The sequence below is a fragment of the Sciurus carolinensis genome, chromosome 2 (genome assembly GCF_902686445.1).
Source record: "Sciurus carolinensis chromosome 2, mSciCar1.2, whole genome shotgun sequence".
Lineage (NCBI taxonomy): Eukaryota > Metazoa > Chordata > Mammalia > Rodentia > Sciuridae > Sciurus > Sciurus carolinensis.
Genome location: NC_062214.1, coordinates 87,778,470 through 87,802,389, shown reverse-complemented (window position 1 = coordinate 87,802,389; position 23,920 = coordinate 87,778,470). Strand labels below are relative to the sequence as shown.

Below are 23,920 nucleotides of genomic sequence, written 5' to 3'. Positions count from 1 at the left end.
GACAAAGTCCCCATCCTTGAGGAGTTGAAAGGAGATACAAAGAGACTTCGATATTAAAATAGCACACACACAAGGAAAACCCACAAGGCCTCCTGTAGGTGCCATTTGAGTGACAGACTCCCAGCCTGCTGCTGAAATTCTTAGGAGAGATGACCTTGATACTTGGTAAGCACACAGAACTTGGAATGGCCTTAAGGATGACAGCGATCACTAAGAGAACTCCCCTAGCAAATGGGATGAAGTCTGAAGAGAAATGATCTGTAAAGAGGTGGCAGTGAACCAAGAACAGAGAATCAGGGGAGGGAGAGGTAAGGAGAAGTGGCTAGGACAGTGCGCTGAGCAAGCCTGGGGTGCTCACCAAGCCAAGCTACTAGATTTCATCTTGAAGGCAAGGAGGAGACGCTGGAGGCTTCTGAGCAGGAGAATGACCAACCTGGGTTTGGGGAAAACCATCAATCTGCTGGTAATGCTCAAAATCGCAGGAGGCAGAGGCATCAGCCAAGGAGGAAACAACCTGGGAATTACATTTATTGTAGGTCTAAAACCCTTTTACAGGAACAGTGACCATTTAGCAGGTTCAGACTCAGTGCTAGGTCATCAGAGAAGTTAAGTGATATGTTCACAATCACGTAGATAGTAAGTGACCCAGACAGATTTTAAAATCAGCCTTCCCAATTCCATACCACCTTTCCACTACAAAATTCTGCTTGCATCCCTATCTCCAGCATTCCTGGAAATAAAGGTCTGGATTAGTTGGTGATGGTAACAGAGAAGATGCAACTGAGAGACCTACCAAATGTCCCGACTCTTCTTTTGGATTCTTCATGAATGTCAGGTTCAAGTTCAGCAGGAGGTGGGATTACAGTCTGCATCCACAGAGAGGGAGAAACCTCAGGGCAGCCTGTCCTTACTTGTTGTCTAGAACCATGTTCCACAGGACAGTGAGCTCTTCTGCTGTACTTCGGAGACAAGATACACAGCCCTGAGCTGATCCTATAAGCAGGTGATCCTGGAAGCCTGTCCTGGCTGACTGGGGCTTGATCTTGATTTTGCTTGTTTGTATAGTATTGGCAGCATAAGACATGTTGAGAAGACAGAAATAACCTTGGAATTATCTTGTGAATTCATGGCAATTACCACGCAATTACATGCTCAGTAACCACAATGGAATTCCAGAGTATTTACAGTTCACTGCCATGTGCAAAAGCTCAGGCTTCTGGGTTTCATTGAAGGCAGGAGCATGGCACAGCCTGGCATGGCAGGGTGGACAGAGCTGGTGGCCGTGCCTATCCAGACTGACCAACCAGCTGAGCCAGAGTGCTTCTCTTGGTGGTTATGGTCACCTTACCAATAATTCCTACTTAGTCCATCAGGGCCACATTGTCCTCCAGGAGACAAGGCCTGAAGAGGTCATCCTGAGTTGTCATTGTCTGGGGATGGTGTGCCCATCCTCTGTTTTGTAAATCACGGGCTTCCACCCTAAGCACTCATTGACTGGCTGCCGCCTGAGTAATGTGTTTTGAAGAGTCTCTGAAGTCAGAGGGAAGCACTCTCCACCCCATCTATTTCATTTATTCCTTCCTTCTCTCATTCGGTGAATACTGAAGGCCTGTTCTGCGTTCCAGCATAATGCCCATCTTGGAGATTCAGAAACCAAGAGACAGACAAGAGCAACTCACAATAGGTCAGGGTGATAACAGTGTATAGTCGTGAGGCATGGGAGGCTCAAGTCGATTTTCTTTTGTCCAAAAGAAGAACAAATCCTGAGGAGGATGGAGGAAGGTTGACCAATGAGTATAAGTCACAGACAGGGGCAAGGAGCTCTGGGGTACTACTGCCAGTATGGTGACCACAGATAACAATTGGGCACTGTACATTTCAAAAAGCCAGAAGAAAGGATTTTGTAAGTTTTCACCCACCCCCAAATGATAAAAGTTTGAGGAGGTAAGTATGTTTAACCTGCTTTAAACATTACGAATGTATAGAGGTATCAAACATTACATCATGATACCCCTTAATATGAACTCTGATGTTTTTGTGTATCAGTTAAAATTTTTTAAAAATTCCAATGACTGGGACTGGAGTTGTGGCTCGGTGGTAGAGCACTTGCCTAGCATGTGCAAGGTCCTGGGTTTGAATCTCAGCACCACATATAAATAAATAAAATAAAAGATCCATTGTCAGCTAAAAAAAAATATTTAAAAAAAATTCCAATGGGGGGCTGGGAAGATAGCTCAGGCAGTAGAGTGCTTGCCTTGTAAGCACAAGGCCCTGGGTTCGATCCCCAGCACCCAAAAAAAAAAAAAAAATTCCAATGGGTACAAATGGGACAATACTAATAGAGGTGCACAACCCAAGATGCATTAGCCTGCAGGGACCTAACATCTTGATAGGCATGGATTCTGCCTACATATGGGAAGAGCAGCCTTATCAATGGTGCTGTCAATGACCCTCAGATAACAGCACTTGATATAAATGTTCAAGAAAAAGACACTCCACATGGGGTGGCCATGAAATCTGTGTTGCGTGTGTGTGAGAAAGAGATACATGAGGGTAGGGGGATGATTATCCTCTGCCAGCCACTCGGTCATCCCCAGATCTCTGCATGATCTCAGAGACAGACAGAGCCCAAAGACTGACTGCAGATGAGTGTCAGGTCACTAGGATCCCCCACAGCCAGCTTCCCACCATTGGCACTTCCTTTGCCTTCTTCTTTTCCAAGTCACTGCACCTGGTTGCCCAATACCTGAGGGCCCCTCAAGTTCAAGATCTGAACCAGGAATCATGACCTTCTTTGACATAAGGTTGCCCTATATGCAGCTCTTCCAATTTCTAGTTATCCCAGGAGAAACAGCTGATTGTCAGAGGCAAATGTCACATCTCATAAATGGCATGCTACAAAACTGTCAGGATTCAATGTGTTAATTTTTATGCATTCAATTTTAAATATTTTTAGGAAATATGTGTGTAAAATTCTTTGAGTCTACTGTAACTAGTCTCTTTGGGTTAGTTCCTACTGATGGATAAGCAAGATGAAGAATAATCATTTCCCCAAAAAAGCAGTTAGTATCGAAATTCTAATATTGGCCACCTCAAGCAAGTGAATTATGTTCAACAACTTGCTTCCAAAAGGTATAGTATGGGAAAGGAGAAAAAGTATCTTTATCAGAAAGAGACCTGTAAGGTTCTGCTAAGGTGGTGGAAACAATCGTAGTCAAATAATAAAGGTGAGCATCATTAGCAATAAGTCATGTTGATAGCATGTGTATTGGTCAGCTTTCTGTTACTAAAACAAAATATGAGGTAATTAACTTGTAAGAAGAAAGGTTTATTTTGCCCACAGTTTTGGGATGGTCCATGATCAAAGGGCTCCATTGTTTTAGGCCTCTGGTAGGGATGATATATGGTAATACCAGTGAGTAGGTAGTGGAGCAAAACCACTTTCATCATGAGCCAGGGCTCAAAGCTAAAGAAGAAGAGGAAGAGATGGGCTCCCACAATCCTCTTTGAGGGCATGCCCCCAACAACCTAAGGACAGCCCATAAGGCTCACCTCCTAAAAGTTCCATCACCTCCCAGTAGCACCACCGAGGGGACCAGGACTTTCACAGGTGGAACTAAGGGGACATTCAACAATCTGTGGCATCATGGACCCTTGATACAAGATGATAAAAATGGTGGTTTATTTGTGTGATCTTCCTCTCAAAAACACACTACTCCAGTCTCATCATGAGAAAAACACCATACAAACAAAAAGGTTGTTCGATAAAATACCATACAAGTACTCCTCCAAATGCCGAGATCACAAAAAACAGGACCTGTGGAGATAAGATGACTAAACATAACATGGTATCTTAGGTGGGATCCTGCAGTAGGAACCAGGAATTAGAGGAAAACCAATGAAACCCAAATGAAGCACAAACCTGAGTGAGCTAATAGTAATGTAGCAGCTTGGTTCCTCAGTGTGACAATGTCCCATAGTCTGTAAGATGTTAGTGACAGGGCAACTATAGCTTCTCTGCTTATCTACAGCTATGCTAATGTCCAAAGTGTGTTAAAATGTGTTTTGAAAGGGCCTAATTTTCATCTGTGGCCTTTTCCAGTCACCGGCGACCAGTCGCTATGCTGTGATGACCTCCCAGCTGAGGCACAACAATCTCTCACTGGTTTTCCACTATGTCTTTCTCCAGATGTGTAAGGCCCACGGCATTGGCTATGACCTTGAGGTATGAAGGGTTACAAGTTCACCAGGGTGGGATCCAATGTAGGCCTGTGGGTGCTCTAGAGCTTGCTACTCCTTCAAACAGATATTCTTGAAGGTTCATTTAGCATGTGTTTAGAGGAAGGTGGAGGCTGGTTAGGGAAGGGCAGAAAGGCACTCCACCAGGAGTAGCACAGTCCCGGGAAGTTCAGTTCCAGTCCAGACTTGCCCAGCCACCTTGGTAATGCCACACTAGATCGCTCCATCTTGAAGCAGGCCCTGAGCTTTCTGAGCCTACTCAAAGTTGCTTATCAATAAATATCCTCTTTCTTAGTCTGCTCAGACTTCCAGAAAAAAACAGCTCTGACTGTGTGGCTTAAACAACAGAATTTTATTTTCTCAGTTCTGGAAGCTGGCAGTCCAAGTTTAAGGCACGGGCAGATTTGGTTCCTGGTGAGGACCAGCTTCCTGGCTTGAAGATAACCAGCTTCTTGTATCCTCACATCAAAGTGAGAGGGAAATCCGATGCCTCATCTTTTACCAGTTCTAAAGGATCAGGGCCCTACCCTTACGACCTCCTGTTGCCTTAATCACTTCCTTGAAGGCCCTGCCTCTCATATAGTCACATAAGGGTTGAAGGCTTGAAAATGTTAATTTGGAGAAATATAACTCAGTCCATAGCATTCTCCTATCTACATATAACAATTTATTTCCTGAAGGAGTTCTGATAAAAAAAAAAAAAAAAAGGTGTCTCCTATTTTTTATCCCCGAACAGCTAGCTCTCCTCTCTGAACTTATGCCTAGAGACTCATATGACTCTGGAGAAATGGTTCCTTGTTTTTCCACTTTGATGCAGATTTTCAAATCCCTGATACCCAGGGCTGTTCTAAGACCCTGAGGGACTGTGTGCATGCTTACTTGTGGAAGATCCAACCCCACAAGAAAACATTGAAATAAATTCACCTCCCACATTAAATATAATGTGTGTATAATGACATAATTGAGCAGTAGCCAGTTGATTGAATGTTTTGATTTGCAGACATTCAGTTCAATATCTATTAATTTATAGTTGTCATACTTGAGAACCAATACAATTTTCAGGAGTCAAATATTTTTATAAGCCCTTGAAAAGCATGCAAATCTTTAGCATGGGGCCGACTGTGACAGAATGGCCCAGCGATACTTGGCAATCCCCAGCAAGCTGCCAGGGCACTGTCAGGGTGCACAAGGCCCTTTGGTTTGATTGATTCATGCTGGTTGCAAACACATATAATGGGGCTCATATTGCCTTGCAAATTACATTAAATTTGATAAAATACAGAAAGAATGAAAAAGCCAGATTGAACTGATTTACCTGAAATTAATTGTTGCATCTGCTGCACAGAACCCCTTTGTAATTAGTTTTCAACCCCAAACCGATGAGGCTGAAACACAGACCACAAGGTAGCTAAATTTAACTCTACCTTAATCCAAATCTATTTATTTTATTTTCTTCTAAAATATCAAAGTAGCGGCTGGGGATATAGCTCAGTTGGTAGACTGCTTGTCTTGCAAGCACAAGGCCCTGGGTTCAATCCCCAACACCGCAAAAAAAAAAAAAAAAAATATATATATATATATATATATATATATATATGCATAAAACATCAAAGTAGAACAAATTATGTGAATAGGCGTATTGGGCAGGAAAAGACTCCTGTCTAAAAAAACAAACAAACAAACAAAAAATGTGCTCTGTCCCTTTCTAGTGCCTGGAATCATTTCTAGAGATTTATTCTTGGGCTAAAGGCTTTGCACTTGATTGGGGTTCTAGTACTCTTGAGAAAAGTAAAGCTGCAAATTCAATAAGTTGTTTATACTTTTGTCTCTAGAGTTGATCAGATCCATTTCTGAGAACAGACTTTAGTAGGGAAAATAGATTGACATGGCCCAGGGATGTAGGGGTAGGGTATGGGGGAAGGGGTTCACTGAGGGTCACTGGAGAGAGCTACGGAAAGGGTGCACAGAGACACCAAAGGCAGCCAGCACAGTCCCAAAGATTCACCTCCAGGTGGCCCATGCTAAACAACTCAGAAGGGATGGAAGATGAAACAGGAGAGAAAGAGAAATACGGAGTGAGAGTCATAGAATAGGGAACAACATGAAGAAGAGGATGACAGAAACGAAGAGGAAGAATAAAATTCAGAGGCTGAAAGAATTCATTTTTAAAAATGACAAGAGATAATCAGAAAGAAAAAGAGAAAATAATAAACAGAAAAGGAGAAGTGGTGGGGAGTGGGATTATAAAGCTCTGATGTGAAAGGGGGTCATCTGACCACAGGGAATTTTTGGAAATCCTTCAGCAGTATCTCGCTTGATTTTTTTCTGAGATGGGTTCTTATATTTTTAGACCCTGGGGTTCATCCTTGGTCAGAATTTTCTACTTTCTTTCTTGATGACCTTTTCTTGGGGAGGCAAGTGGTGAACCAGCATTTACAGAGCACCTACTGTGGGCCAGTATTCTTTATGCTGTGCTCTAAAAAGGTATATTTCTGCCATATGACAGCGAGGATTTTCCCAAGGTCACAAAGCCAGACGTGTCATCGAGCTGACTTTTTTTTTTTTTTTTTTTGGTACCAAGGGTACCAAAGGGTACCAAGGGCTGAAACAATAAGCCACATCCCCAGCCCTTTTTAATTTTTATTTTGAGACAGGGTCTCACTGAGTTTCTTAGGGCATCACTAAGTTGCTGAGGTTGGCTTTGAACTTGTAATCCTCCTGCCTCAGCCTCCTGAGCCGTTCGGATTACAGTCATGCACTACCATGCCCAGCTGGAACTGACATTTGAATCCATAATTGTCCACAAAGTCAAACATGATTCTTTCTTTTACACCCAGGCATCTGCTATGTGCCCTTTCCTCTTAATCACTGTTTTTCACTAAAATATGATTACCCACTAGTCCCAAAAGCTGGGATCCATTTCAAATGAAAACTTCCATTTAGATACCTCTTATATGCTCTTCATCTGCAGAAGCAGACTTCTCTTCATAGCCTCTGTGAAGTCCCTACGGAGAAATAGTTTTAACAATTAACTTCCCTAGCCAGGCACGGTGGTGCACACTGGTAATTCGAGTGACTAGGGAGACTGAGGCAGGAGGATCGAAAGTTCAAAGCCAGCCTCAGCAATTTAGCGTAGGCCTTCAGCAACTTAGTAAGACCCTGCCTCAAAATAAAAAATAAAAAGGGTTGGGGATGAGGCTCAGTGGTTAAGCGCCCCTGGGTTCAATCAATTAACTTCCATAAAATTTCATTGCTTCCTTGGGTTGTATTGAGTCTGAAAAGAAAATCATTGACTGAAATACCAATGTGAACTCGACAACCTCTTCTCACTCTTGGTTGAATTTAAAGTGGGTGCTTTTCCTGAAAAAGAAAGTAAAATTAACAATACATCATTGTCAGTGCTACCAAAAGAAGAATCCTTCAATGTTTTCTGAACATGGTTTTTCTTTCCTTTTTTTTTTTTTCCCCCCTTACAGGGCTGGAGATCCAACTCAGGGTCTTGTGCATGCTAGGCAAGTGGTCTGCCACTGAAATACACCCCCAGCCCTTTTATTTCCCATTATTGGTTTTTTTGGTTTTTTTTTTTTTTTGGGGGGGGATTGAACCCAGGACCTTGTGCATGCCGGGCAAGCACTCTATCAACTGAGCTATATCCCAGTCTGTTATTTCCCATTATTATCGCCAAATTTCAAATGATGTTTCTTATCTAAGGTCTCAGGAGTAAAAAAAGAGAGAGAGAGAAATCAGATCACCCTATGGGTTTATTTTTCCTTGAATTTGAGAAGGAAGCATCATTGAGTTTGTTAAGCGACTTGGTGGGTCTCATTCCTGGTATTCTGTGATGTTCCAGAACACCCCCACTGGTTTCCTAATGAAAGGAAGTTGTAACAAAAGCCATATGGGGAAAGGCATCGTGTTTACTGCCTGAAGCAGTGTGGGGCAGAGCTGGTCTCACACACACAGGCAGTGTGCCCTGGTTCTAAATAGTTCCACAACCGCCTGCATCATTTCCTTGGGCCAGGGTGTTGCTGTGTGTGGAACCATTAGGGCCACTCAATGATATTCTTGTCCCCACTCCTTCCAGGCATGTAACAGAATTATACTTCCTCAGTCCTCCCCCAGAGTTGGGGTCAGTCATGTAACTTGTTTTGACTGGTGAAATATGAGCAGAAGTGAGATATGTCCTTTTTATGTGAAACCTTTAAGAGTTGCCATATTATTTTCCTGCCTGGGAAAATCACGGAAGCACACTGAGACACAGCTTTCTTCAGCCTGGTCCCTAAGGAAACCAATAGGGGTCTACCTGAGGAGCCGAGCTTGAGCAGAAACTACAGCTTTTGTTGTTAAAAAAAAAAAAAAAAAAAGAATTTTTAAAAAAAATTCCTGTAGCATAAACTATTTGTTATAGAAATCAGTATCAAAAGAAGGACACTCCCAAAACAGAAACCTAAAATTTTGGTATTGGCTTAGTGGGTCTGGCGAAAATAAAGAAGTTAACAGAAACAAAAGGGATCACAATCCTTGTTGTGAAGTGGTGAAATATTTGGCAGAACCAACACCTTGATAACTTGGAAGGCAAATAATATACTTAATGTACCTAAATCTCTAGAGAAGTGCTTGGAAAATATGATAATCATTGTGTATGCTGAGCACTGTTGGCTGCATTTGGCAAAGTACACAAAAATTATGAGCTTCTAAATGAATCCAGCAGTTTGCAAACAGAAATGAAAGGGAACAGAGAGATTCCAGAAACTTTGTATTTTATGAAACTGGAAAAGCTAAACTGATCTTGAACTTCAAAAAGGAAGTATAAAAAAATTAAAGGCTTTTGCACAACAAAAGCCAAGTAAAAGCTTTGCAATAAGGGTCAAATTAAAGATTTCTAAAACCTACCATTAAAACCCCTGACTGCATTAAGGTATTCAGAGTAAGGATACAACAGAGATTATGGTGTCCAGCAAATGATTTCATGTAAAAGAAATAGCCCAGGAAAGAGACAAAGGATATAGCTCTCTTACTGATACCTGAGAATGCTGAAGATACCTGAAATTAAGAGAAAGAAAGGCACAAAAACAAGAAAATAGCCCTTTTTATATTTTATTTAGGACAGGGTCTTGCTAAGTTGCCAAGGCTGGCTTTGAATTCTAAATCCTCCTGCCTCAGCTTCCCAAGATGCTGGGATTATAGCAGCCACCATGCCTCACCTGAAATCAATGCTTTTGAGAGAACTCAACACAGAGAAGTATCCGTATGAATTTAGAGACTGTCCTGTTTATAATTTAACACAATCCTCGGACCTTTAACCATTTATAGCCAGGAAGCAGGTGAGAAAGTCTTTAAATTGTTATGGAAAATGTAATTTCTAATGCTCACGTCAAATGTGACCAGATGATTATCAAGAAGGAATAAATTCCCAGGAGGCAGAGCAAGGGACCACAAAGAACAATGTCTCATCAAGCAAGTGCATCAGGGCATCAGGCCAGTTCAAGGAACATTTCTCACCCAAAGGACAAGAGCCCTTGACATATCAACCCAGTGGGTCCTCAGAATTCCTACAGACCCCTGTCTCTTCAGTCTCTCTCTCTCTCTCTCTCTCTCTCTCTCTCTCTCTCTCTCTCTCTCTCCCCTTCCAGATAAAAGCATTTATCTCAGTGACCCTGTCTCTGTTCTCCCAATGTTTGAGTGGCAAGGGCTGAGCAGCAATTTTCAGTTCATGTCTTCTCAGATCAGGGAAGCCAGACTTGATCTAGAATCTCCAGATTCATGGATCATCCATAATTACTTAGGACAAGATTTGGAAGTGTTTTATACATTGTAAAATGTTTCACATATTTTGTTCCATTCTTGCCATTATTTGAAAGATAAATATGCCAGTTTTGTAGATGAGAAAGTTGAGGATTAGATCATTTTATTTGTTTACATAGCAAAATATTGTTTACTATAGTGCTAATACTAGCCTGAGAAGAATTTTACAGGAGAGTAAAATTTTAAATATGGGTGAAGCGGGAAAAAGTTGAATAAAAACAAACAAAATTCTCTATTAACCTAAGATACTCCCTGGGAAAACAGGCCTGAATAAGATACGACAGTGAGGACTCTGGCATCCAGGAATGAGTACAGGAAGTACATTGTCAAGGGAGTGAGACTGGGGTACGTGCGTAGATGGCGTTGCCGGGAAAATTTTGCCTACAGTGAGGTTTTCATTGGTGAGCTGCTAACATGTAGAACCTCACATCTCTCACATGCAAAGTCAAATATTTACTTTTTTTATGGGATGTTAAAGAAAAACAACTTTGAATAAGGCCTTTAATTCTGTTATTCCCTCTGAGGAGATCCCTGGTCACCTTTCTTGGAGAGTTATAATGTCCTGTTAAACTGAGAAGCTTCATTCTGGCTATGGCAAGGGAGATTGTATCCAATTAATTCTCTTGCCAAGAATGATTATGAACACTGGACAAGTTTATAGAATGAATGAATACACACACACACACACACACACACACACACACACGCGCGCACGCGCGTAAAATAACTGCTTGAAGGCAGAGGAGGGCAACTCCAAACAAGTGGTATATGAGGAACTAGAGTCCTTAAGCACATAAGGTCATATTTACCCCAATTTTTTCTTTGAAGACATTCCCAAATTGAATTAGGGAATAGATACAAACAGAAATCACAGTCTTATTGGGCTGAGGAGAAAGAGATTGGAGTCCAGGACTGTCAAATTGTTGCCAGGTACGGTGGTGCATAAACCCAGGGAATTGGGAGGCTGAGGCAGGAGGATCACAAGTTCAAAGTCAACTGCAGCAACTTAGTGAGCCCCTAAGTAACTTCGTGAAAGCCTGCCTCAAAATAAAAAGGGCTGGGGATATGACTCAGTGGTTAAGCACCCCTGGGTCAATCCCTGGTGCTACTACTGCTATTACTACTACTATTAACAATAATAATTGTCAAACTGTTGGAGACTCGAGAGTCAAAATCCTAGAGAAAAGACATCAAAAGAAAAGTCCACAAACTTTGCGCTGTTTAAGTCACTGATACACTCCTCCCTGTAGATGAACATCTCAAAAGACTCCAGTAGCTGGAAGTTTCAAGATCTGGCAAAGATTTCAAAGGGGCCCTAACAAACACTCTAGACTTGGAGTGGCAACTTTAGAAGAACCAAGCTCTAGGAGTAAGGACACTTCTCTAGTACAAAAGACCAAAGACAAAGAGAAAGAAGAAAGATTTAAACAGACCAGATCCAACAACATTTAAAATCAACCCTTGATACGTCAAGATGACCTGCCAGTTCTCTATCTGCCTGGAAAAAGCAAAACTTAAAGCCCTCTTTGCAGGACAATAACGTTTTCTAGAGCCTCAACAATTTCCCATCTTCAATGACCAGCATGCAATAAAAAATAAGATATGCTAAAAGATAGGACTAAGTAATTTAAAACAAAGAGAAAAAAAATAGAAAAAGACCCACAGTTGATTCAGATGTTGAAGCTTTGAGACAGGAACTTAAAATAACTATGATTAATGCTCAGGGAAATAGAGGAAAAGAATTATAGGATATTCTTTAGAGTAACAGGATAATTTGATCATAGTTCTAAATCTATTTTTTAAAAACCAAGCAGAAATTCCAGAACTTAAATTATTATGACCAACGTTAATAATTGAGTACATTATTTGAATAGGAGATCAGAAAAAATAACTAGGAGACAAGTCAGTGATAATATTTTGAATTACAAAGGGAAAAAATAATGACAATATAGAATGATATGTGGAAAAGGAAGAGAAGTCTAACATTTATGCAGCTGAGTGTCTCAAAAGGAGATAAGAAAGCGATTTTAAATAAATACTGAGATTTTTCAAAATTGGTGAAATATATCAAACTACATATTCAAATAACACTTCAAATCTGAGAAGATAAGGAAAATCACACGTGGACACATCATAATTAGACAACTAAATGTCAAAAAGAAAGAGGAAATCTTAAAAGCCCCTGAAATAAAAAAAGGGATGTTATCCTCAAAGGAGCAATAATGAGACTGGTATCTGAGTTTTCAACGGAAACTGTAAGGGGTAGAAGACAATTGGATCATAATTTTAAGTTGCTGAAAGAAAAAACCCTGTCAACCAAGAATTCTATTCCCAGGAGGGAAAAAACAATCCAATAAATGTCCACAGGTCCCTGGGAATGACATGTCTATGAACTTCTCTGCACTCAGGGACTAGAGGCCAGATGGTGCCTCCCTCAATACAGAAACATTTGAACAAAGGCAGAAATGCAATTCTAAATGACAGCCACTTATCGGAGCTGACTGACTCTGTGTGTGTTGATAATAGAGTCCAAGAACAGCACTGGCCAACAGAAGGATAATGTAAGCCACAAATGTGACCGCATAGATAATTTAAATTTTTCTCAGAGCACCATTTCAAAAGTAAAAAAAAGAACAGGTAAAGCTCATTTTAATGAAGGATTTTGTAATTCAATATATCCAAAATTTTCCATTTCAACATAATCAGTATAAAAATCATTGAAATACTTTACATCTTTTTGTATTATGTTTTTGAAAGTTACAGTCCTTGAAAGCTGCGTTTTAATTCAGACTAATATTTCAAGCTCTCAGTAGCCTCATGTAGCTAGTGACTGCTACATCAGCACAGAAAGAACTGTGCAAAGACCTAACAGGGAGTGGGTCTCAACCCTGGCTGTCCATGCGGAGGAGCTTTGAAAGTACAGATGCCCAGGCTGGGCTGCAAAACGGTGAGGCATGTAGAGCCTCAGAGTCAACACGAAATTTAAGAGGGGGGTTGGAAGACACTCTCAGTAATAAAGATAGATATTTTGGTACAATATTTTTAAAAATCAAAATTAATGCAAGATATCACAATGAATAAAATATCAAAATTTTCAGTAAAAATGGAATCTGATTACTGATACTCTTCTCCTGCCTCAGGCTCTAAGATGGCTCAGCATTACACGACCCAGGGCCCACTCCAGACCAAATAACTCAGTATTTCCAGAGGTTAAGCCCATGCATTGTATTTATCGTACCGGGGATTGAACCCAGGGGTACTTAACCACTGAGCAACATTCCCAGATCTTTTAAAAACCTTTTTTTTTTTTTTTTTTTTGAGACAGTGTCTTGCTAAATTGCTTAGGGCCTTGCTGAGTTGCTGAGGCTGGCTTTGAACTTTCAATCCTCTTGCCTCAGCCTCCCAAACCACTGGGATTACAGGTGTACACCACCACACCCACCTTGGCATTGTATTTTTTAAGCACTCAGATGATTCTAAGTATTGAGAGCCACTGTTCTAGTTCAAGGACTGCCCTAATACTTGTATATCCTAAAAAGTGAGGAACTGATCATTGTTATCATGTAATTCTGGTATGTGATTTCTTTTACAAAACCTCCAAAATAAAGTTTTCCTTTTTGGACTTCAGGGATGGGGATCTTGCAACTTCACAGGGCAGCCATTTCCACTACTGAACAACTCCAGGGTCGTGTCTTATTTATTTGGAGAAAATTTAAAATTTTCAAAAGCAGGGCAAAGCCACAGACATAAAAATAAATGCATGATAAAGATTTTATTTAACAGGTAATTAAGCAGATGGTATAACCAGTTCAAAAGGTAATCCAAAAATCAAACATCTTTTTAGATCAGGAATATTGAAATATCTCCATAGAATCTGTTGGATATGGCAGTAGGGTCTGCTGTATACAATATATCATTTTCCATTGAAGTACAAATTATTTTCCACACAATGAATTTCTCCCTTTCCCCCCAACAATTACTCTTATATGATTTTTGAATTCTGATATGCACAAGACTCACCCAGGAAGTGAGATAAAGTCTGATTCTCTTCCAAGGACTCTGAGCTTGCATAGTGCCCATGAAAATGTTTTTTTAACAGACACATTAGATGATTCCGCTGCAGGTGTTCTGAGAATTGTTCTCAAAAAACACTATTGCAGAACATACGTACTCTGTGTTCTTGAGATGACCTTTTCAAATGTGTTTCTCAGAATATTTGAAGGTAGTTCTAGGAGTTTTTTTTCTTTTTTCTATTTCTTTGTTTCTTTCTTTTCTTTTTCTTTTTTTTGGGGGGGTGTGTGTGTGTTACTGGAGATTGAACCAGGGGTGCTCTACCACTGACCTACAACCTCAGCCCTCTTCTTCTTTTTTTTTTTTTTTTTTTTTTGAGATAGGGTCTTGCTAAATTTCTGAGGCCAGCCTCAAACTTGCCATCCTCCTGCCTCAGCCTCCTGAGTCACTGGGATTACAGGTGTGCCCTGCCTAGATTATGACTTGAATTCATCTTAGTGCTCGAGTGTATTTTCTTTACTTTCCTTCCAAAATAATATGTTATTTCTTTTCTTCCCACTCAAATCTCACAGGACAGACAAGGAACCATTTTCATATTATATGAACACCTGAAGAGAGACAAGCTGGGCATGCTGTGAGTATGAAGTGTGTCTGTGGGAGGGATAAGCTGAGAAGTGACTATCATGTCCATCAAGAGTGGTGCTTCTCGTGCACTTGAGCCACGATGTCCATTATTGGAAGTCTACCTTGTTTTATTTAGAACTTCAGGTATTTCACAAATATGTTGGTCAAGGTTCATAAATATAATTATCTAAAATCAAAGGGTAAGAGCCTACATTTAACACATTCCACTCAAGCAAAGTACAGCACATCTGATTCATGTGGGACCAGCTCAGATGTCCCAAGAATTCTCATTCTTGAGTGCTCTGGTGATTTGGCAAGTGTTCCTCCAAAAGTCAGGTCCAGTTTCTTCCCTGATGCAGTCTTCTGAAGATAGGTGTGCACTGGGCAGCTTCCTGCTGGAAGTGATATTTGCCCCTCATCAATCCTCTTGAACTTATGCAAATGTCCTGGTTTCTTTCCTTTGCAGCTGAAACATGGCTACAATCTAATCTAGTGTTTAAAGACTTAGACACTTCCTGTCACCCAGGAAGAGGAGAAGTGGGGTGTTGAGTCCTCCACCCCAGTCTCAACTCAGGATCTCATAAACATGAAAAACTTGTTAAGAAACTTTCTCCACTTGGGTCTCTGCCCACCCTTTTGATATGATAACAACAGAAATGAGACCTCTGTCCATAACATCCCAGTAAGTGTGCATCCCTCTGCGCTGCCCAGATGTTCACCTCTAGGGTGATAATGGAACCACAGACACCTCTGGACAGGCCTAAGGAAGGAGCTACCCTTGGCTTCCTAGAGATGTTCTGACCCACAGCTCTCTCCCTTTCCTGAGGCTTACCCTGCTACACTCTTTCCAAACTAGTCCCTGTGATCACAAGCAGTTACTGTGACTAGGAGAACCAAGCAGTCAACTGGATTTGAATTGGCAAGCTAAAAAAAAGTTTCTAGAGTCTGAGTCTAATAGGTAGGAAAGATTCAAGGTCCAAGAATATGTCTAAGCTCAGGAATTCAGACGAATGTGTTTGTTAAGTACGAGAACTAGAAATCAGAACACAGAGATGTGAACTTTGTCATACTGGGATCAGATGGCGTAAAAGGTAAACTGCAGAGGACAAGTTGGGTAGGACTGGAATCACACAAACCTTCATGCAAATGAAAGGCTGGGAGGAGCGAGCTCCCCTCAGGCGACAGTACGAATAAGTCCAGTTCAGACCCAGGATGCAGGTGTCTGGAGTCATCCCAAGAGGCAACCAGCTCACGGTGTTATAGAGCACATGGACGATCTGGGAATCAGGAGCGGGGAGCCTGACCACAGGAGCACAAAGTGGTGCCTCTTTTGGAGACCCAGGCCAGCAAGGGGACGGCATGAAGAAAGTCTGTCGAAAGGTGACAGAGTCCAGTAGGGCCAGAGCAGGGTTTGCTTCCCAGAATTGATGGGATGACCCCAGGGAAAGTGTTCATGGACAGGGGCAGAGTTCCTGAGGAGGCCACAAGGAAACTGATGCAGGTGGGTCCTTTGGCATAGAGGGACCAGGCAAGAGGAAAACTGTAACAGAATCTAGGAGACAGGAGAGACTATTTCATGAGCAAATAAACCCCCCTCATCTAGCTGCCTTTTCTAGCGTTTTCTGCCCCTTAGTCTCATCCCTTAGTGCAATCATGAAACGAGATGTGAGAGCAACGAAGGACCTGGGGTTAACTGACACTCTTATGAGAAACAGGCTCAGAGAGGGGATGGGATTTGCTAGTAGGTTGCCTATTACCTGTTCTTGAACCTAGCGTTCTCTTTACTCCACCACCAAGTCCACACCCAACCTTGTACGGGAACCGTTACATAATGCAGAGATGATGGGTCTGTTGCCAGGTGCATCCACACTTGTATAAGTTTGTACAGAATTTGCTAATACTTTTTGTGAATATTATAAAAGATTCCAGATTGTTCTGGAATTCTCACGTACATCTAGCTGTGCCTGCTTGAGTGTGAGATGGAAGGGTAGGATCACAGTAACCGTGTTAGGCCTTGCAGTGAGGTCTGAACACAGGCATTTGAGAACGGGTGGCCAGGAGCCAGCCCAATTTCATAGAACCCATGTTGAAAAAGAAAAGATGAGCAAATATAAACTTTCCTTTGAGCTCCTTAATTTTTTCTGGAACCTTAATGGGAGGCTTCTCAAGAGGTTGCTGGGCTTTGTTTGGCTTTATTCCAATGAGGTGGTGCCAGGCAGAGACTATTCATCTGCTGCTTCTGTGGGAAAGGTGAGGGGTTCCAGGAGCGGACCACTTTATAGACCAGAGAGTTGCAGTTTGGCTTTTCTGGGATAACTTTATAGCAACCCCAGAAATATCTGGGATATTTCTGAGAAATAGTGGAATTGGAAGAGAAATTTCAAGGAAAGGAAAATGAAGGAATTCCAGAAATGAAGGACTTAATAGGACCCTGCATCACACACACACACACACACACCTATTATTTCTTTTAAGAATAGGTCTTGCTGTGGAGATAGCTCAGTTGGTAGAGTGTTTGCCTCACAAGCACTAAGGCCCTGGGTTCAAATCCCCAGGACCGCAAAAAAAAAAAAAAAAAAAAAAAAAAAAAAAAAAATTGGTCTCGATTTTCACTGTATGTATTAGGAGGATGTGGGGAGTTTAGAGAAATGACATATTCCTGGACCCCGACACCAAAGATCTTGGTTTTGTTAACCCTGGGTGGAGTCCACAAATCTGTTGTCTTAAGAAGCATCTGGCATTTCATACATACTGGCCCTTGGTAATAAAACACAAATTGCCTTCCAAAATTGCTGCCTGAAGTTGCCTTTGGCTATTATTTATTTTCTGAAAGAAAGTGACATTCACGTTTAGAGTTACGACAGGTAAGCCATCCTTGAATTTTGGTAATGTAACTCAAAAAGTCCAGAAGTACTGATTTAGTCCAGTTCCCTCATTTCAGAGAAAAGGAAATGAAGACCCAGAACACTTAAGCACCTTCCCCAAAGTCACACAGCCACTGGCAGGACAAAGAGCCCTGGTCTCCTGCCCTAGGGACTGGGAGGTTCTGATGCCAACCTGACTCAATAGAAATCCCGAAGAGGTGAAAGGCAACCACTCCAAAAGGGACCAAGCCCTAGACTCTAGGGGATTTATCTTAAGGCGCAGCTGGGGAAGAAGCGGTCCCAAAGGTTTTAGCCGTTGCCTTCAGAGGCAGCTCTTTATGTTCAGGGCCGAACAATTAAAAAAGAAATCAATCCATTCGTTTAATTTATTTTTTCAACTGATAAAGTTTTTAAAAATCACCAGAAAAATAACCCGGAGTTTTATTTTCTAGTTAAAACACACAGCAATCTATTTGTTCAGGAGCGTTTTCCCACCATAGTGCAATGCTACGGGATGGCTTTTCTCTGAAACCTTCTTACAGTGGGCTGTCTGCTTTGTAAAGACAGTTGTTCATGATGGGGCCACATTGTCCTGTAATGCAATTGTGGCATTCTCATAAGTAGCAGGAATCACTTGTACACATGACAGAGAAAATAAACCCCAGACAAAAGTCTCCAGAATCCAGAGATACAAATGTCTCCTTGGACAAGACAAGGAAAGTGTTAAGTATGAATGACCCTTAGCAATTCTCTTTAAACATTATTTTTTAAATAAGTTAATACTACTGTTCTAGCTCAGTAGTAGCCTTTTGCTAGACATGACTAAACCTATTGCTATCATCTGCTAAGTTGATTAATAAAAAAATATTTATTACACAAATCCTTTTTGTTGACAAGTTAAAATGGAGCCTCATCTTTCATATCTCCCTGAAGATTGCCACCTTGTGAGATTGAAAATACTCATTAAATTCCATCACCAGACGCACAAATGAGAGGGCGATTGTTTTGAGGCATGTGAGGGGAATCGTTGGTAAACTCATTTGTTTGGATATCATTAACAGAACAATCGGTGTGGATCTCCAGGGGGTCCTCATGACCTTTGCTCGCAATCTCTTCATCATCCATCAAGAAATATCAGCACCTAATATGCAAGGCGAGACCAATTTTAAGGTGAGGTGTTAATTAACTAACGATCCTGGTTAATTTCTATACAAGGGCTGAAAATACCTCATGCTGTATTGTAAACAAGTGCTAAGCCATCTTTTTTTTTTTTTTTTTATTGTAAGCAGTACATATTTTACAATGTGCAGGGTCAATATTGTAAGGTTCCCACTGAACCCGTTAGTTAAATTTAATAGTTTGAAACTTTTTCTTTGAAATATAGTAGGCTGGCTTTAACTCGGTGCCATTTTCAAGCCCCAGCTCTTGCGACAGTGGCTTTCTGAGGTTGGAGGGGAAGTTGCAACATCACAGTAGAACCCAAAGAGGGACCGCCCAACCAGAATTTGTCAGTGTAATCTATCTCTGCTTCAGATAATCCGTTGTCTAGCGAGCAGTTTCCGGGGAGCTCCAGTTTGTAGAGCCAAGGAAGTTCTAATGCCTAAAAGGACAAAGAGTATTAGACAGAAGCAGGGGAAAAAACCCCAGTTATATGTGGGTGATCACCCCACTTATCCTCTGAAGCTTCCATGTGGCCTCTAAAGATGTTCCTTGAAATCCAGTTATGGGTGACTAACTGGAAGTCTCCAAATTCTGCAGTCCAGGAGCAAGGCCAGTGAGGGAGTTTTTGAGACACCACCTGAACAGAGATGATGGCTGAGTATCAATCAGCAAGATCTGATTCTGATTCCCAGCCTAGACCTTCATTGTATTTGAATGAGTCAAGTGATTCAAAGAACTCAATTGGAAACCACACGTGTTTTTCTGTTAAGGTCCAATTAAAGTTTGATAAAAAGGTAATTTTTATTACATGTTTTTGATTCAAGCTGGGACCTGACCTCTTTAATAACAATGATGAGGATAACAATGTTTTACTCTTCTAAGTGATATTAAAATCTGGGAGGATGACCATTGCTTTTGCTACAAGATGAGAATATTCAAGAGAGAGGAATTTCGTAGTGAGTCGGGTAGTCAGAGAGGGGAGGGGCCCGCCTTGTTCTTCTATGTAATAGCAAGTAAGTTCAGCAAGTTTGCAGGACATGAGATCAATATACAAAAATCAGTTGTACTTCTACATATTAGCAATGATGAATTAAAAAATGAAAAAATAAAATGCAAACTGTTATGGTTTGGATCTGGAACATCTCCCAAAGGCTCAGGTATTAAAGACTTGGTCCCCAGTGCAGTAGTGTGTGTGTGTGTGTGTGTTTTGGGGGTGGGGAACCTTTGGGAAGTGATCGGATCATCTGAGCTCATCAGTGGATCAATCCATGGATGACTTCATAATTTGATGGCATTATTGGCAGTAGTGGCGCCTAGTTGGAGGAAGTAGGTCACTGACAATGAACACTGGAAGGGTATATCTTGACTTTGACCATCCCCCCACCTTTGCTTCCTGGTTGCCATGAGGTGAGCAGCTTTTCTCCACCATGTCCTTCTGCCAGGATGTCCTGCCCCACCTCAGGCCTAATCAATGGAGCCACCATGGTTGAAGCCTCTGAAACCATGAGCTAAAATAAATCTTTCCTCCCCTACCTTGTTTTTCTCAGGTATTTTGTCCCAGTGGTGAAAAACTGACTAACACACAAACCACTTTGAATTTCAATAGTATAAAAAAGATGAAAAGACTTAGTAATAAATTTAACAGAAGTATAATATTGATCCACTGAAAACTTCTAAAAATTGTTGAAATTAAAGAATACCCCAAAAAGTGGAAGAACAGTCTATGCTTGTAGAAGTCAAATATTTCTAGGATTGCAATATTCCCCAAGTTGATCTATAGATTTAAAGAAATTTCTATCAAAATTCCACCTGACTTTTTAGTAGAAATTGACAAGATGCTCCTAAAATGTGTGTGAAAAGGCAAGGGACTCAGAATAGTCAAAATAACTTGGAAAAAAAAAAACAAAGTTGGAGAACTCGCATTTCTCAATTTCAAAACTTACTACAAAGCTCCAACAATCAAGACAGTGTACTACTGGCATAGGAATAGGCATATATATCAACAGAATAGAATTGAGAGAAGACCAAAAATAAACCCATGCATTATGATTAATTGATTTTCAAAAGGGTACCCAAACAGTTCAACAGGGGAAAGAATGCCTTTTTAATAGAAGGTAGTGGAACAAATGGATATTCACATCCAAATATTGAAGCTGGACCTCTGCCTGACACCACATACAAAAAATAAGTCAAAATGGATCAAAGACCTGAGTGAAAGAGCTAAAACTATGGAACACTTAGAAGAAAACAATGGTGTAAATTGTCATGATCTCGGATTAGCAATGGTTTCTTAGATAAGATGCCTAAAGCATAAGCAACCCAAGTATATATAGATAAATTGGATTTCATCAAAATTAAAAGCTTCTGTGCATCAAAGACCACCTACACATTGAGATGAAATATTTGTAAATCATAAGGGTCTAGTGTCCACAGTATGTAATGTACTCTTATGCCTTAAGAATACAGAGAATACCTAGTTAAAAAGTGAGCAAAAGACAGACATTTCTTCAAAGAACATATACGAATGGCTAAGTATATGAATAAATGCTCAACATCATAAGTCATTAGGTAAATGCAAGTCAAAACCACAATGAGATACCATTTGCACCAAGATAGCTTTAATTTAAAAAGACAAATAACAACTGTTGGTAAGCATATGGAGAAAATGGAAACTGAAATCCTCATACATTGATAGTAAGAATGTAAAATGGTGTCACAGTTATGTCAAGTTTGGTAGTTCCTCAAAAAGTTAAATGCAGCCGGGCACAGTAGCACACACCTATAATCCCAGGGGCTCAGAAGACTGAGGCAGGAGGATCCTTAGTTCAAAGCCAGTCTCAGCAATTTAGCAAGGCCCTAAGCAACTTAGCAAAAAGCTATTTCAAAATTAAAAATTTTAAAAGACTGTGGGTGTGGCTCAGTGTGCTTCTGGGTTCAATCCCTGGTACAAAAAAAAAAAAAAAAAAGTAAAATTACCACATGATCTAGCAATTCTACTTCTAAATACACACCTGCAAGTATCAAAAATACATATTCACACAAAACATGTACATTAATGTTCATTGAAGCATGATTCTTAATAGCCAAAAAGTACAAACCATCCAAATCTTTGACAGGGAAATAGGTGAATTCCTTTATAGTATATGGTTAATATTCATGCAACAGAGTATTATTCAGCCATAAAAAAGGAATGAAGTACAATGATCTGTTGTGCAACATGGATCAACACTGAAAACATGGTAAGTGAAAGAAGCTGATCATAACAGGACAAATACTGTATGATTTCAAGTATATGAAGCATGCAAAGTAAGCAAATCCATGGAGATAGAAAGTAGGTTAGTGTTTGCCAGAAGCTGGGGGAAAGGTGGAAAATGGAAAATGAAATGCTAATGGGTACAGGGTTTCTATTTGGGGTGGTGAGAATGTTCAAAAATTGAACAGTAGGGATGGCTGACTATGAATATACCAAACACCACTGAATTATACACTTTGTAAAGGTGAATTTTATGGTACCTCAGTAAAAAATAAAGGCCTGGGGATATGGCTCAGTAGTAGAGCCCTTGTCCAGCATGTGTGATTCCCTGGGCTCACTCAACCCCTGGCAACACCATCTCCCCAACTCTGACACCACAGAAACCCAAAGTTAATTAATTAATTAACTAAAATGGGAAGGTGTTGTTTTACTCCCCAAAGACCAATGGAAATAAGTTTTCTCCTCAGCTTGCTGGCCCTCTTTTTAGGGTGACCAGACCAATACTTCTCAAATTATCTGTAGTGAAGAACTTATTTGTGGGCTGGGTTGTGGCTCAGTGGTAGAGTGCTCACCTAGCATGTGTGAGGCACTAGGTTTGATCCTCAGCACCACATAAAAAATAAATAAACAAAATAAAATTACAAAAGAAAGAACTTATTTGTATTGTTTTGTTTCTGACCTATCATGTGTCAATACACTAAAATACAGCCAAATTGAATTACCCGAAAAAAATGAAGTGAAAAAATTAAAGCTATAAAAAATATAAAATTACTTTATGATCCAGCAACACCACTCCGAAGTACATACCTGGGAGTACTGAGTTTGCATTTGCTTAGAGACTAATCAGAGCAGACTATAAAGTTTTCATTATTAGATTTAATAGACATACACATTTCTAGGAAGGTTTCCAAATTCTTATTCTCAAATTTTTTACTCAATTTCAGCAAGTCTGGTAGCAAGTAATCCATAGATGGATGCCAGTCAGAGCAACCACTTTGAGCAGAACTAATCTAAACCATCCTTAACTCCAAAAAGCAACAAATGCTTGAGGGATGGGTGTTGTTAAGAGATCTTCAGGTAATGAATATTGTTTTTATTATTTACAGACCACCATTGATGATATTGAAAGTATTCTAGGAGTAACAGAAGAAAACAAAATCAGATTTGAAGAGCAACTGTCCAAAGACAGTGAGGACCCCTCCAAGCCTAATAAGTGATCCCAAGACACATTAAGATTTTGGATCCCAGCCTGGAGCAGGAAAGGGCAGTATTTCTTTTGCAATAGGAATAAAAGCCGAGGACATGAGTTTGTTTCGTTTTCTAAGAGACAAATCAGAACAGATTATAATGTAACATTCTTTTCAAAACTGTGTTTATTAAGTGATATTATCTCACCCTTTAAAACCCAAACTCATTGGTGGTCTCACTTGAGAGTGTCAAAAACGATTCCTTCCTCTTCCCGAACCAGAGAAAAAAATAATCTTACAAAAGAAAAAAGTGACAAGTCTTATTGGTCCTTCATCTACTTCTCTGCAAGCTCCGGGGATGGTACACTTCTCCTGTGTTATGTTTTATGAAGTTCTCTCCGATTTTTAAGAGTAATGTATCGTCTGCATTTCAAATGTTGAATAAAGACATAGTCATTGCTCTTCCGGAAAAAAAAAAAAAAAAAAAAGTCTTTTTTTTTCCAAGTAAATAATATGAATTTTTAAAACGATGCTTTATCATTCACCGTATTTTCATTGCACGGAGCCCTATTGTTTGTTGTTATTGCCATTTGAAGAGTTAGCAAAGGCCCACGTCTGGTTCGCCAGAGCGTGAGAAAGTGTCTAGGTGGCAGCATCAGCTCTTGGTTTAAGAGGCAGGGTACGGGGAGCCCTCTAGCTCGAGTACACGTTGGCGTTCTCTAGTTCTCCCTTTAATACAGCCCTGCCATTCTCACTAGCTGCTCTCAAGTCAGAGC

At 40.5% G+C, this 23,920-nt stretch overlaps 1 protein-coding gene across 1 annotated transcript in view; it reads left to right on the top strand.

Annotated features, from left to right (window-relative positions):
* The window catches only part of Iqch (IQ motif containing H), a 212,340-nt gene extending 188,755 nt beyond the window's left edge, over positions 1–23,585 (top strand). The window contains exons 18-21 of the mRNA XM_047540480.1: positions 4,103–4,225; positions 14,628–14,689; positions 18,605–18,713; positions 23,064–23,585. Coding sequence (XP_047396436.1) covers positions 4,103–4,225; positions 14,628–14,689; positions 18,605–18,713; positions 23,064–23,174 — 405 coding nt within the window. The 3' untranslated portion in view covers positions 23,175–23,585. The remainder of the gene's footprint in view (positions 1–4,102; positions 4,226–14,627; positions 14,690–18,604; positions 18,714–23,063) is intronic.
* The last annotated feature ends 335 nt before the right edge of the window (positions 23,586–23,920 follow it).